This window comes from Anguilla rostrata, chromosome 4 (genome assembly GCF_018555375.3).
Source record: "Anguilla rostrata isolate EN2019 chromosome 4, ASM1855537v3, whole genome shotgun sequence".
In the NCBI taxonomy this organism is placed as follows: domain Eukaryota; kingdom Metazoa; phylum Chordata; class Actinopteri; order Anguilliformes; family Anguillidae; genus Anguilla; species Anguilla rostrata.
The window spans coordinates 48,960,344-48,975,526 of NC_057936.1; the positions used below are offsets into that span (position 1 = coordinate 48,960,344).

At 39.9% G+C, this 15,183-nt stretch overlaps 3 protein-coding genes and 1 non-coding gene across 7 annotated transcripts; all 4 read right to left on the bottom strand.

Annotated features, from left to right (window-relative positions):
- Positions 1-133: 133 nt before the first annotated feature.
- Positions 134-6,651, bottom strand: zgc:56231 (uncharacterized protein LOC406257 homolog). Of its 4 annotated transcripts, none has more exons than XM_064332924.1 (18): positions 6,199-6,648; positions 5,894-5,989; positions 5,661-5,780; positions 5,278-5,416; positions 4,992-5,176; positions 4,600-4,699; positions 4,304-4,468; positions 4,066-4,177; positions 3,813-3,875; positions 3,531-3,677; positions 3,229-3,394; positions 2,726-2,905; positions 2,368-2,507; positions 1,685-1,850; positions 1,321-1,447; positions 837-907; positions 552-671; positions 134-441 (listed from the first exon to the last, which is right to left on the bottom strand). In XM_064332924.1, the coding sequence occupies exons 1-18, from the start codon at positions 6,352-6,354 to the stop codon at positions 199-201; spliced, it is 2,496 nt and encodes an 831-aa protein (XP_064188994.1). In that variant the 5' UTR covers positions 6,355-6,648; the 3' UTR covers positions 134-198. The 4 variants fall into 4 exon arrangements, with proteins under 4 accessions (XP_064188994.1, XP_064188995.1, XP_064188996.1 ...); XM_064332925.1 differs by having other exon boundaries at positions 6,243-6,647; XM_064332926.1 differs by lacking the exon at positions 5,661-5,780 and having other exon boundaries at positions 6,199-6,651.
- A 1,316-nt stretch (positions 6,652-7,967) lies between these two features.
- rps20 (ribosomal protein S20) lies at positions 7,968-9,410 on the bottom strand. The gene is made up of 4 exons (XM_064332931.1): positions 9,249-9,410; positions 8,717-8,816; positions 8,443-8,516; positions 7,968-8,193 (listed from the first exon to the last, which is right to left on the bottom strand). The coding sequence occupies exons 1-4, from the start codon at positions 9,249-9,251 to the stop codon at positions 8,011-8,013; spliced, it is 360 nt and encodes a 119-aa protein (XP_064189001.1). The 5' UTR covers positions 9,252-9,410; the 3' UTR covers positions 7,968-8,010.
- On the bottom strand, positions 8,594-8,662 carry LOC135254329 (small nucleolar RNA U54). Its single transcript, XR_010329842.1, has one exon. It is a non-coding gene; the product is annotated as a small nucleolar RNA U54 (small nucleolar RNA).
- A 1,964-nt stretch (positions 9,411-11,374) lies between the features above and the next one.
- On the bottom strand, positions 11,375-13,276 carry mos (v-mos Moloney murine sarcoma viral oncogene homolog). Its single transcript, XM_064332930.1, has one exon. It carries the CDS (start codon positions 13,222-13,224, stop codon positions 12,202-12,204), a length of 1,023 nt encoding a protein of 340 aa, XP_064189000.1. The 5' UTR covers positions 13,225-13,276; the 3' UTR covers positions 11,375-12,201.
- Between the last annotated feature and the right edge of the window lie 1,907 nt (positions 13,277-15,183).

The following is a 15,183-nucleotide window of genomic DNA, read 5'->3' on the forward strand; positions in this document are numbered from 1 at the left end:
GTAGAGGGAAAACAAGCCACAGTAAAATACCATAATAGGGTGTCTGACAGTTCTTATTTACCAAAGGCGTTTAGTTTTTGTGGACTATCGATGAGCTGCATTACCAGTAAAATTCTTCTTAAACACAGCCATAAACATTGAAACAAATTTATTAAAACATTTAAAAAGAAACACTTAAAAGTAAAGAAAGGTAAAAATTCAGTGAAAGGGTGTTTTCTTTGTGGTCGAAGAGGAAGTGGCTTTTACGGACTTCCTCAAGGTCCGGCCGAGGGGTCCCTTTCTGGGAGATGTGACGGACTCCCTTATGTTTGCTAGCAGGCCCCTTCGTGGTCTAGATTGGCTGGGGTGCCCCTTTGAAAGCTTTGCCAATTCTTCTGTCAGAGATGAAACTAAAGTATCTTTTTCAGCCAAGTCCCTCTGCAGTCTATTGATTTCAAGGCCCTGTGGGGAAAAAGAGCTAACTTAACAAGCAGAACACAACTAAAAGATACAAGCGTTGGAAGCGGTTAGCATTCTTCTGCAGAGCAGTCACAGGTCTAACATTCATTCACCTGGCCAGCAAGGCTCTTTCGTAGTCCCTCAATTTCAGCCGATTTTTCCATGAAGCTCTCCCCTGCTTCCTGAAGGGTTTCAGATAGCTCCCCAATCTTCTTTTCCAGGGACTTGATCATCTACAGAAAAACAAGCAAAATAAGTTTGATCTCAGGACTGAACATTAAATATGCAATTACCAGTTTAAATTTTATTTTATTTTTTTGGGGAAGAGACACAGAGTTAGGAATGCATTCCGTTCTCAGACATGCACCTGAGGTGCTATGCTCTTCAAAGAGACATACCTCCTCTTTCTTTTTACAGAGATTTTCAGCAGCACATTTTGCCTCATTGAGTATTTGGTATTTCTTAAAATCTGCAGGAAAAGAATGCATGTTATAATTGTGTTTCTTATATTCCGAATATAAATAAACTGAAATATTTTCACCACAAATTTTCATTGAAATCGGATATGCGGTTTGGGAGGGTGCCAGATTCAAACATTATGTTGTGCCTTAGCTATGCAAGTGATCAGCGTTTTCTGTGATGTTAGATATTTGGAAGCATTTTCACATTCTGTACTTGCTATTCCCTCGCATTCATACCAGATCCACCATTGTTATGGTTAGTTGGCAGGAGGCACAAAGCACTTATTTCCCTTAATATGCTTAACACACAAGGTCATTCCACTAAACACGAGTGCAAAAGTGTGTAGTTTTCCTTCATGACACCTCTGACAGGTGAACCTGAACATGAGTGGTGGATTTTGTGCAGACAGAGCACATTGACCTGCAGCCATTTCCTGTGCAAGTGACTCTGGGGAGCACTGAGTGGCACTCTCCATGGTAACCACCACCACACGCTGTGCAGAACTCTGCAGCCTGTTCTCCGCCTCCACCAGCTTTCTCTTGAACTCCTGCGGGGTCATCAGAAGAACATGTGCGCACACACACACACACACACACAGACATGCACGCTTTAGCAGCAGCCGAAAAACTACAACTGGGACCTTCACATTTTTATATACAGTAATGGTATGCATTAAAAGGAAACAGTCATTGTATATGCATTTTGTATTGGGGCACCTGTGGTGTAGCTTGTTTTGGGGGGGGGGGGGGGGGTATTACAATGGCACAGAACCTGAAGCTTATACCTCAGTCTTCTGCTGTTCAGCAAAAAACTCGTCCACGTGCACATATTTGTCCTCAATCCGCTCAAGGGCACACTGATAGGCGTGATCTTTGAGGGCATCTTTATACAGCTCAAAGGTGTTTTCCAGCTTCTCCTCATAGCTTTCCTTTAGTTCAGCCATCTGCCGGCTGTTGAAATCAGGAGGACCAGGTCTTAAAAATGGTTAACTGTCAAACCACTATCGTTTAAAACACAAGGGTTGTTCAAAGGGATTAGTTAATTGTCTGGAATTGTCATAATACATTTTAGTATCAGGGTATGTTGTGACTGTCCCAGACAGGTTGTGTATGCAATGAAGGATAATGTACATACGTAGAGTCTGATGAGTCTGATGACGGTTTATGATCCACAACAAGAAAATACACTTGCTGTAACCCCAAATAAGATTGTACAGCAACGTCACGTTTCCAGGCTGTACATGCGATTCATTTTATAGCGGTCAGTACCAATGAAACATAAATCAGTTTAAGCCGTTTTGGGCCGGAGGCACAAATATCGGGGAAGAAAAAAAAAAAAGAAAAAAAAATAAATAAATTCAAAAATAACCCACAACATCCCTCTGTCCTAAATGGTGGCCAACAAATCATTCCCTTTTGCACAAGGAGGAAAAAAATTCATGATATAGAAGTCACTCAAACTTTGTACCTCCTCAGTTCCTCGCTCTCCATGAGCTGCTGCAGCATGGCGTCACCCATCTCCTTACGGATCTCAATCTCTTGGACCAGGTTTCTGCGCCGCTCTGCCAACAGCTTCTCTTTCAGATTCTCAATGACGTTCAGAAGGTCCTTCAAAAGGAGAGAAGAGTGATGAGGTTTATTAAATGAGGAGAAATGCTTGCCTCCTTTGGGTGGGGAGGAGCTAGTCTTCTCAGCATGGCAGGTAACAACCAGGGGACTGAGAGACCATTGCATCAGCCAGAGAAGGTGAAAGGAGAGACGACAGCGCTGCACTAGGATGAACAGGGGAGCAAGGGAAGCCACACAGAGACTGGGTTCCTCAGTACCTCCTGAGGCAGGATGGACATCTCCGCTTCATCCTCCTCATCCAGCAGCTCTTCCTCAGAGAGGTAACTCTCTAGAGCTTCCCCATCGATGACCCCATCTTTAACCAGAGGCTTCCCATCCCTGCCCACCAGCCTGGGTGCCAGGTGCTCCAAGGGTTTTGTAGGAATGATCTGGACCACCTGAAAAACAAAACCAGTCATACCAGGTGCAGTTCTGTGGTACCACAAAACAAAGATGCTCACATACAAGAGCTGAGGTTTGATTTACCAAAAAACAAATTAAAAATGTATTTTAGCATGATCTTCCAGTGATACCAACATTCAGATTTTTACACGTTTTATTTATTTTTAAATTAATATTAACATTATTAACAGGCTGTGCATGACATGCTTGGTCAATAACAGCTGAACAAAACAAAATTGACATGCTTGCAGGAAATATACAGAATTGCAAGGCTGTGGTGAAACTGGCTTGGTGTACTCGTTTAGAAATTGTGACAGACCTGCTTGGCAACAGCTGAAAATTTCATGACATGCAGAGTTTCATCGTAGATCGAGGCACACTGGTTTATGTTGACGATCATACAAGCTCTGCCCTTCCCACAGAATACAGACTGAAAGAGCCGGGTAAGTTTGCTCTCACGAAAGGGAATATAGTTGTTCTTCATTCTAATAGGAAAAGCATGAATGAAAATTTACTCCAAAATTAAACATGCATGGAATCACATTCCTTGTGCGACGAGACGAAAAAATGCTACTACACAACATTATGCTACAAGACGTATCATACAGTGAAACATCTTACCGATCACTGCAGTTGTGTCGTAGGGCTGCAATACACTTTCCCAGAATAAGCAGAGAATTGTTGATGTTTCCTGCCTCCTTCAAGCGCTCTCCAAAAGTCTTGGTCTTATTGCATCTTTCAGAACCAGCCAAGTCACACAAAGAGAGCCTGTGACAAAATGTTAGCTACCAAAGGGCAATCATGAAATCTTACAAACAGGAACTACTTACTGGCTTAGAGTTCACAATGATGCAAAGTTGATTTAATGATGCATCACCATCAGTGATTCACATTTAAACTTACTCCGAAATCCTCTGAACTTGAGAGCCATCGATTTTCAGGAGTTTGATCGTAAATATACTGTGGCTTAAAAAGAAAAAAGGAAATGTACTTAGAGAAATGTAAAGCTTTATACAACTACATACGCTTACAGCTTTATGGGTTCCGTTTTAACCTTCTGAATTCAAAATGACAGAGTACACATGCACTACATATTTCATGTGCATTATCACATTCATCCAAAGTAGCTTCAGGAACACCTGTATGCAAAAAGTACCTTCTACTTGAGGACTGGTTCAGCTTTGTGGAGGCAGCACTTCTGTGTTTATTTCCGATTTTCAGAATTCTGCAAGCTTCCCCCGAGTTTTGGACATTTATGTACTTTAAATCTGATAACAAATGACATGCATAAAATAATTTTTTTTAATGACTAGACAGCAGTGTTTTCATTATCAGTCTGTTGTGAATTCAAGCCGCTTGATGATAGATCTTGATTCAAAGGAACTCCAGCTTGCCTCGGACATAAGAATTCCCTGTACCATCTTCACAGACTCTCAGTGCACTGCGTTTCTTGTTCTTGGCAGATGGGATAGGCTGCAGCAGGTCATACACAGCCTCGTTGTAGATCTCATAGAAAGAGACCCACATGGAGAACTTTTCAGAAGTCGTGTCAGAGTCAACTGGTTGGATAAAAAGCAAAGGCTTTTTAAAAAAAAAAAAAATTAAACCTTTTTCCTCCATTTTTGAACAGATTTTCCTACAAGTTTAGGAAATGCAGGAGCCACATAACATAGGTGGGTGCACAGTTTACCCGTTTGGTCATAGGAAATGGACGAAAAGGACACACTGGATACTGAAGAGGTTGATGTATTGACTGAACTTCCATCTGCTTTTGAATGCTGATCATCTTCCTATTTGTTGGAGGGTTAGAGATAATCATAATGATAATTGGCCACATGCCAAAAATTACTAAACCCAAATTTATTATATTTTAAAATGATATAATCCAGATTTTCACATTTCTAGATGGTTTGTTATGGTTGGGTTTAAAGTAACCATACCCATTGCTACTTCAAGATATGACAACCTTTAGAAGTCAGCTTTAATACCCATTTGGTCTAACTGCACAACATAGTTTTAAAATCTCAAATCTAAATTAAGCAACTCAAATGTTTTTAATTGCATGCTTTGCTGTAGACTCACCTCCTTCAGCAATGCAAACAGTGCAGCCTTTTCACTTTTCTCCAATTTGACTTGATCAGGACCTAGAAACTGTACATCACTGCTAAGATATGGTTTCAAATTCACTTGGTCATACTGCTTCCCTTTAATGTGCTTGAAGATCAAATCAAGTGCACGAGGTAAAAGTCCAGGGTCTTTGTGAGATCCTGAAAATTGGGAGGAAGGAGGAGGTTACTATCCAAATAAAATTGTTAAGGAAGACATGCAATTGCAGTGCATGTGGTTAACATAACCACTTGAGAGCTACCTTGTATTGTGTGAGTTTTGCCTGCGTTTGTCACCCCATATGTAAAGATGAGAGCATTCTTCCCTTCCAAATAGTCATGCACTTGACTTTTTATGGTGCCTTCAAAAAAGTTAGCTTGATCAACCTTGGGCCCAAAGATCTGAACAAAGAAAACCCATAATCAACATAGCCAACAATACAAAACATTTTATATAATCCACAAGCAGACCAGTGTTGATGTGTTTAGCCAGTTAGCTAATTTAGCCAAGTTAACTGGCTGAAACAAAAACCTACATACACACTGGCCCTCTAGGATCACAAGTACCCACCCCTGATCTAAAGGATATTAATTCCCAAGCACTTAAATTGACCAGCATACGCAGATTCTGCAGGAAAAGCATTACCTGAGAGAAAGAGAATTTATGCACAGCCTGCCCAATTCCCTTTTCACTGCTCTTTAAAGTTGCTGATCCCCTTGGAGCCTGCAGCAAGACTGTCTGAGCACTTTCCAAAACTACACAGCGCTGGAGGGACAGAAAATAAAAACCATACAGTAAAATTACCGACATCATTCCGGCTATTTTTCACGTCACAATTTCACGTCAACCGCTGTGATGGTTGTTACACTTAAGGCTACCTGATCTTCATTACTCGACATCTCTTCTTTGGAAAATGGCCTGACCCTTAGGTAGACCTTCAATTGATGTTGTCCAGAATTGCTTGCTGTCTCACTCTATTACGACAAAAACAGAATCAGAATGTCGATTAGTCCAATGGCACCTGACACGTTTTACATTTGTTGACTTACAGAAACTCTCTATTGCCATTATTACAGCCTACTGCTATCGCACTATGCCTATTATACGCTAGCCAAAATACTGTCCAGTGTTTGTAAATCAAATACTGTGAAAAGGTATATTACAACAACAAAAAAAAAGTTACCTGAGCAGAAACAATAGAGGATATTGTCGAAATGTCAGACAGACCTCCTTTATGTGAACTGCCGACATGCAACTCGTTGCACGTTGACTCCATCGCATCCAGATCAGAATGGACAAGAACCGTGCCTTCATCTGTTAAATCAATTACGGTCGACATTTCTGGATACGATGAAAGAAGCCTAAATGGACAACTAGTTCTTATAAAACTTGTCTACTTTAGAATTAACTCATATACAAGTCATGTGCAACCCATTTAATAATTTAAATAGCCAAGTAAACAACGATGGATAATTACAGGAAAAGCTGGAAGCGTACACCACCCTACTTAAGTTTTGTTTCGTTACAGGTTTGGAGAAAACGACTGATTAGTTAAAACAAATGTTTTACGCAACCTCTGAATCAACACTATCCTTGGGTCAGCAGGACAGAAACGAATAGCCTGCATGAACTAGCTTTCTTGCCTTTTATCATCCAATTAACACAGGTGGCCACGGTGTTTGCATAACGAGCGCTCAAAAACTCATCCAATGTTGTAGCAAAATTCCAATCCCTGCCAGAATTTCACACTCCCCTCATGTGCACGCGCACGCAATGCACAACCCTAAATTAGGGCAAGTGGGCTACCTCAATTATTCCAGAAGACCGACGCTCCTTTATACCCTTGTCATATTTTTCAAATAGATTTTTTATCTTGGCGATCTGAGACCATTTAAGTACCTTACTTTAGCAACCATTCGTCTTTTCACGCACTACGATCGAAATACGAACGTGATAAAGCAGATATAATGCCAGATTTAAATTGTAAGTACAAGAATTATGACGTTGCAAAACACAAAATGATTGTAGTTCGTAAATTTTGCCTGTATGGGCTTGTCTGCTTGTCTGTACAGCTGTAAGCACTTGGAACTCAAGTCTCAGTTCAAATAAAGACAGACCTTCATCCAGGCCAGCTTTATGCATTCATGCTTTGTGTATGGACATCCTCATAGTCTATGCCTTCAGGGATAGTCTTTCATATGGAACAAATTAACTTAATGAACTCATGTGCAACTAATGTGGAATGTATAGGGAATTTGCTCCCATGTTCCAAAATCTCACTTGAAATTTGCATCATACATTTGAATAGAACACACTGAGAATGTATTTATATTTTTATATAGTTTGCATATCACTTGGCCCAACTTTTTGAATAAATTTAGTTCATAACACAAATATAGTCATGGACAGTATCTATTGATGCATAAGTGTGAAATGCACTTCATATTTGTGGTACCAAGGAAGAAATAAAGGAGGGATGGTGGTGGGGCAGGGTTGTTGATCTAGTCTGTGACAAAATCTCTCCCTCTTTATGCATTTGACTAGTATCTTAACTGCTAGTAAATCCACAATAGCGTTAGAAAATACCACATGGGAATTTTTCAGCAATGCACTTGTATAACCTGCCACACATTCACTCAATCCCTCCCCTGCTCAGCAGGACTTCTGACACATCCACACCTGTATTTACCATTATCAAAACATTTGATATTGCCAAAGGAGTCAAGTGCTACGAGTGTGAAATGGCTTTAAGCAATGACTTAATTCACAATCTGAAATCACATATACATGGTTCCACAAACCTTGACTAATCAAAGTTCTTATAATGGATATTCAAGTGTTCTATGGAGGATGAATCTTGCCCGAACTCACATTAGGCAGAACCATAAACCCTTTGTTAAATGCAATAACCAATCCAGTAATAGACTACAAATAAATTCTCAGAGAAAACGGTTCATTTCAAATCATTTATTGCAGTGGCACAGAGGGGGGGCACTTATGCATCTGCGATTGTGACCTCAACTTCTACTCCAGGTTCAATGCTGATGGAAGTAATCTGCTTGACGATTTCAGATGGGCTGTGGAGATCAATGAGTCGCTTGTGGATACGCATCTGAAACCGGTCCCAGGTTTTGGATCCTTCACCACAAGGGGTCTTCCTGGTTGTGATGCGCAAAGTCTGCCCGCGAGAGTAAGAGTAATGGTTTTATGAACATTAAACAAATAAAAATTATATAATGATCGAAGGTCCTTATCAAGAAGGTGCATTCTACTGATATTGCAATACTACCTGCAGCCCCCTTCGATGCAATATACCATCATCTTAATCTAGATTCAAATAATCACGCCACGTGCGCACCATTACAACCTACATAGCCTACTATACAAACAGAACGTGAGATGTACTCGTATTGTTTAAATTGGGTACCTTGGTCGGCATACGGACTGGGCCCTTGACTTTCAGGTTCTTCTCCTTGGCACCTCTGATCAGGTCCGCACACACTGACGGATGAAACGTACAGTAAAATTTGTTAAATGTAAGGTCAGAAAAGTAGCAAAACGCTAGTTAAGATGAATTCAAATGGCTCAGAATAGCGTATAAATCAATCATAAATTTTCATTTACAAAAAAGGTTATCCTCATAGCCAAGTAAGTCAGTCAATACATGCGGTTTCCTTTCAAACGTTAAGTTGGCATCTTACCCTTCTCCAGGGACTTGACATTGCGACTCGTCAGAGTGATTCTGATGCGGTGGATTGCAACCTCTGCTTCAACGGGAGCTTTGCCGGTATCCTTAAATGCCTAATAATGATCAAAATAGACTGAGCTAAATCTAGTCATACTTAGTACAGTAATGCAGTCTGTATTATAAACCAAATTTCCCGTACCGAACATATCTTTATTATTAGCTCACCAGCTAGTAGCTAATAAACATATAAAAATTATATCTAGTTGAAAAAATATCCAAGTTAGCTGCCACAAAGGCTTCTCGTTAAGTAAGTGCTTCTCGTCAAAACATCATCACTGCCGAGCCAACAATATTTCTGGGAAACGTAGACTAGAGCAAAAGTCACACGTGCGCATTATATATAGCTTTGTAGCTAACAATAGCGAGAGACCATACACAGCTAGCCTGTTCGTTGCACATTTTAAACGGGACAGCATAGTTCCAAGTCACTACGTCTCTCCAGACAGCTAACGCAAAACTGGCTGTTAAACATTTCTGATTCTTACCATGTTAACGTATTCCTGACCGACTTATTCGTAAAAATGGAACAGCGGTGAGTCAGGAAACAGTACTGCTTCACACACTTCTCAAAAAAGGCCTTAATACGGGCCTGTTAAGCTATATATCGTCTGCATACGGGTACTCCACGACCTTTGCACCACGTGCACCAATCGCTTTCCACGAACGTATGACGGCAGTGTTCTTGTTATGCAGGCCAATGGTAGAAGTTGTTCCGGGATTTTTTGCCTGGACCGCAACAACAGCGTAGACATATCTTTGAACGGCAGGGCCAGCCACTCTGGGCCAGCCCTACAATCGCGAATGTCTGTGACTGACTGAGTGATGAAGTTACACCATTTGTGGGCCGAGTTATGAAGTTACACCATTGGTCGGCCGGAGAGGTCCATATACTAGGTTTTGACCTGGTCTTGTTATTCCAACACTAATGCTGTGCTCCAATATTGCTATAATTTACCCGGTGACTTTACATCTTCTATTACTTGTAGGATCATTTGGCACGACACACTTTCCCACATAAATAATGGTTTATTAGGCTACTTTTAAAATATTGGAATATGTTCACTGTAAATGAACTCCAAAAATCTAGCCCAAGTGAATAGCCTACAATTATGTTTTCCATGCCGTCTGGCAGCATTTTGCATTTTTATGACACACTAGTCTCTATCTAGTTTTTTCTCCCTTTTTTGTAATAATGTACAAGGCAGGAAAAGTAGACAAAAGATGGAAAAGGAAAGTAAAGTAATTCTTGTTTTGAGTTTGGACGGTTATGTGTGCACCTGTGCATTCTGAAAGTTAGGCCTACTAGGGCCAATGTTAAGGAATTGAGTAATCTTAAAAAATCAAATAACTAGCTAAACAGTTAAAACTTTTGCATTTAAATACATCTTGGCTTATTATTACATCAAGGTGTTTTACCGCATGTTCTTATTCACCGGTTTGTACAGATTAAATTTTTTATACAACCGTTTTTCAGCTGGATATGTAAAGTAATTCAGGTTAAATACTTTGCTTCATGGCAGGACTCAGCTGTAAGAATTTAACAGACATCATTTGACTACAGATCCATAATCATTATGCTATACTGCCACCCATTTGCTTTGTTATACTTCACCCCAGGGGTGGGCAGGGGTGGTGCCCTTTTGGTGCCCACTCAAATTTCTGCTGTGCCCACCCAACTGGTCAACTTTATTCTGCACCAATTTTGGATCTGGCTCTGCACTCTGACTTTTTTTTTATTTATTTTTTTTAAGTGCCCTGAACTGATGTCCCCATTATAATACTTTTGTAGCAGTAAGATTATATTAATTCTAGGGCGAGTATTTCTCTATATCCTCATGCTAAAATCGACTGTAAATCCACATTTTAAAGCTGATATTTAAAAAATTTTCTTCCTGGGGAGGCATGCCCCCGGACCCCCCTAGGGGGTTTGCATCTTTGTCACCCTTTTCACCCCTGATCAGTTTGCATTCCTGTACACCTCCCCTGCCCACTTTGCCCCAACACAGTGCAATCAGCAGTGTAGTTCTTGCTGCCAAAAATCACCTAAGTGATCTGAATAATAGTGCACCATCCCAACCAATACTAAAAGTATTTCCTAAACTAATGTTTAGTCAGACATCTCGTTCGTTTAATCCGAGCTGGTACCGAAAGCACTAGGAACAGCTCAACACTATAGTATAGTCCACTGTGTGAAAAGGTGCCCACCCCAAATTTCTAACTGCCCCCCCCCCCCAAATCTGAGAAGTCTAGATCCGGGCCTGCTTCACCCTGGCTCTTTGGTATGCGTTCTTAATTCCTCAACATCATTTCAAGACTGGCAATGTTTTGGTCCAGTTCTCTCTGTGAAACCTTCTTATGGAATTCAAACATTTATTGATCACAGTGCTGTAGCACATCAGCGTGATTCCTGCAACCAATGGGTGCTGGACATCACTACCACCAGCACCCTCTTTTGCTATGGCACTTCTTGATTCCTGAAATGTAACACTGATGTTCTACGCTTTTGAAGTTTGCTCTGATTAAGCACATCCAATTGGTTGTACTGTAGTGTTATAAATCTGGGATGTGTGTATCTTGATATTTTGCAGTTGATTACAATACATACACCACATGCCAAATACATTTTAATGAAATTTTATACATGTAAAAATAAGTATTGCCATTTCAAAGACAACAGCATTAAACATAAAAAATGATCTAATCCATTTATAGCCTACATATTTACGTTAAATTAAGACATGGTTAAAGTAAAACAAAAGAATGACACCTTGTTTTTAAGAAGTTGAGTATAGTACAACATTTTTAAAAGGCACAAGAGGCTACCTAAGATAGGCCTATGTATGGCTAAACACATAAAATTGCAAGCCAACAAGGCTAAGAAATTGTCCATTACCTACGTCAATAAACCATATTTTCTTTATATTTTTAGCATAATCATGGTTACACCATTCAACTCATACGAACTACAAATTACCCGCTTCTATTTACTTCAGAAAAATAACTAGGCTACACCAATCCGGGTTTATGATCCCGAGTAAGGTAATAACGTAGCCTACTCGTCCTCTCATGGATTACGTTCATCCACCTCAGGTGCAGGATTGATTCTTTTGATTTAAAAATGTTGTAAATGTAAATAAGACAATTAAAATACAACACAGTAAAATGTCGAGTGTTAATTCAACCAACAGATAGCAACTGGGACCAAATGTAATCTGGTAGAGTTGAATTAACACTCATTTTACTGTGAAGGCATCCCGTATGAAACATAAGTCTACAAATGGACGTACACCATATAAAAAACATTGTAGCCTACTCCGACCTATATATTTCCAAGCCTATTTACAACAATGTAGCCGACACGTAAAATAAGAAATTAAATATAGGCTAACCAAAGGCGTTCACGATTGTAGTTCGACCCGTTTGCCAGTAGGCCTACTTTCAAGTTTGTCCAGAACACTGCATAATTTCAATTTCTTTAATAAGGTCTCTGGAGCTGGGTCTTTGAGTTGGGTCGCCGTTCCAACATTTTTCGAGAACCGACTTGCAGGTTTGACCCCATGCTGTCTTCAGGAAAAACACACTTGTGACAGATGGGCGCAAATTATATGCAACAACGGCGTACAATACCGGCTGGCGATCTCCTGCGTACGGCTGCTCTCCTGTAATCAGTTGCCAAAAGGTAATTCCAAACGAGTAAATGTCTGCCATCAAGGTAACGTCTTCCCCTTTCAGGAGTTCAGGTGCTCTGTGTGTATACGTACCCCCCACGTGAGACATACGCGGGATTATAGCGGACGAATCTCGGTCAAATTCCAATTTCTGCGAACTTCCAAAGTCTGCGATTTTGCAGGTATCACCGTCGGTGACAAGGATATTCGCTGGTTTTAGATCTAGATGTACAATTACATGTGAATGCAGAAAAAATAGCCCGTTTACAATGTCTTTTGAATATTTCAAACACTTGTCCTTCCCCAATGTGCTAGTGGTACCATAGATTAAATACTGTAAATTTAAACATCCTGCATACTCCATCAATATGGTTCCAATATTGTCATCATTGTCCGAATTTTCAGGCATACAAGTTGTAGCAGCTATAATTCTAATAATGTTTTTGTGTTGAAGATGAGCTGCGTTAAGCTCTGACCAGAAGCTTTGCCTCGAGGCGAGCTTGTTTTTTGAGTACTTCTTCACCTTTTTGATTGCAACAGTCTCGCCGAAGTAAAGCCCTTTGTAAACTGATCCAAATCCGCCAGATCCAATGACCTGGAGAGACCGTAGTTCTTTCCAATTGATGACAGACGACCAGATTTTGCGTGCAACTCTGCCGTGAAAGTATTGAGATGGCACGTGTAAAGTTGAATCATTAGTGTATTTTGCTAACGGACTGCTGCAAACTCCGAAATCAAGAGACGGGTAAAATTCCTTGGGCAACAGACGAGTCAGTGGGATAGGAGAGGGCATGGCTTGCTCTCTTCCACAAAGAGAACCGAACTACATTACATTTTTTTCACAGCTGAACAGAGTTTGCTTGATTGTCAAATTGCTCATCACCACCTTTGATTAATGACCGACCAAGATCGACCAGTCATCCTTGAGGGTATATTTAGAGATAAGCTGCACCTGAGATAAATTCCGTCCACAAGGAAATTTCGGAAATCATTAGCAGGCAGCACCACACACTGTAGTTTGTCCATTTGATTTAAAAAAATGTTTCATGCAGCAACTGTATTCGCATATATCCTCAACAATAATATCGGATAGTCCACACTGAAAACAATACTGGAGAGATGTATCTATACATGGAATAGTTTTGAGCTCTTGTTAATATGCTTATGCGCACAAAATGCGAACACCAATTTATGGACAGTCTCAACTAGTAGAATTTCAGCTAATAAAGTTTGAAACAGGGAGGTAGACGTGCAAATATGCCTTTAAAACCCTGCGTGCAGGCCAAAAATGTGGCTTTATGAGGAGCACCCTCTGGGATTTGCATATGGTGGCATGCGGAGAGACCACACGTTGTTTGACAGACTCACTCCCAAAATTATGATTTTTGACCACTAGAGGACAGCAAAATAGTGTAGTCGGTTTAAAACAGATTTGCTCTGATTTACAAGTGGAAGGTTCAATATTGTTTTGAGTTAATATGAATTTGAAAAAGATGCCATGGCAGGAACATTGAATCCCTTCATAATTTATGATAAAAACTTGAGGCAAATTGTGACCAACATTCTGTGCTTGAGAACAGTAGAAGAATCCTACATCATAATTATTTCCAACAGTGTTTGCTTTCCCCCCCCCCCTTAGTTTTCCATTTGACTGAGGACCAAATCAATTCTGTTTTAATACAAACATAAATTAGAGAATTACAAATGTAATTTTAATTTGTATTTAGCTCAGATAAAATACATGTTATGTTTTTAACTATCTAAAACAAATACTGACCTTTATAATATAAAAATAAATTAGAGAATTATAAATGCAATTTTAATTTGTATTTAGCTCAGATAGAATGTACCACTTGAAAAATTAAAAATGTCTGTGTTTTGTGCAACTGTAAATAAATACATACTCAACTATGATTCTTACATAATATTATTATCATGTTCTACTAATATACTGGGTGATTCAGTTTGTAGAGCTACAGGCTTGTTAACTTGCACCAAGTACTTATGAAATAAAGAGGCATTTGCAAAGCAGTCTGTATGTATTTGGACAATGACACAATTTTTTGTCATTCTGGCTCTGTCATTGGAATTAAAATTAAAGTGCAGACCTTCAGCTTTAATTTGGGGTATTCACACCAGTATCTAGTGGTCCGTGTAGGACTTTGTACACAAGCGTCCCCATTCTATGGGACCAAGAATAATTGGGTAATTGGCTGCTCATCTGTTTCGTGTCCAGCTGTGTGTCATTGCATCATTAGTTTATGCAAAACAAAGCTCTAGAGTTGGTCTAGAGTTGATTCTAGGTGTGGCATTTTCAATTGGATTCTGTTGCTGATGTCTCTCAACATGAGGACTGCAGTAGTGTTAATACCAGTAAAGCAGGCCATGAGGCGAAAAAAGGCCACTGTAGTGAATGACAGAATACTTTCAATTGTGGTGAAAAACCCATTTTCAACTGTCAAACAGATGAAGAACGCTTTCTAGGATGTAGGCACAGATGTTTCTAAGACTATCGTAAAGAGAAGACTAAACCAGCATAATCTCAGAGGGTTCACTACATATTGCAAACCACTGGAATGCTTCAAGTACAAAACTGCCAGGTTAGAGTTTTTTTAAAGAATATAAATAGTAATAATAATCCTTCATCTGTGAAACCTGATGGAGGTAGTGTTATGCCTTAGGCATGTATGGCTGTCACTTGAAGTGGCTCACTCATCTTCACTGATGATGTGACTGCTGACAATAGTAGCAG

Bases quoted from the DNA above. Each gene is read 5' to 3' on its own strand.
- rps20 (XM_064332931.1), bottom strand. The intron at 8,517-8,716 runs GTAAGATGCCAA...TTCATCCGTCAG, and splicing joins TGTCAAGTCCCTGGAGAAGG to TGTGTGCGGACCTGATCAGA. The intron at 8,194-8,442 runs GTACCCAATTTA...TCTCGCGGGCAG, and splicing joins CAGTCCGTATGCCGACCAAG to ACTTTGCGCATCACAACCAG.
- zgc:56231 (XM_064332924.1), bottom strand. From the start codon at position 6,354: ATGTCGACCGTAATTGATTTAACAGATGAAGGCACGGTTCTTGTCCAT. The intron at 5,417-5,660 runs GTAATGCTTTTC...TTCTTTGTTCAG, and splicing joins ATAAATTCTCTTTCTCTCAG to ATCTTTGGGCCCAAGGTTGA. The intron at 3,395-3,530 runs GTAAGATGTTTC...TTTTCCTATTAG, and splicing joins CGACACAACTGCAGTGATCG to AATGAAGAACAACTATATTC.
- mos (XM_064332930.1), bottom strand. From the start codon at position 13,224: ATGCCCTCTCCTATCCCACTGACTCGTCTGTTGCCCAAGGAATTTTAC.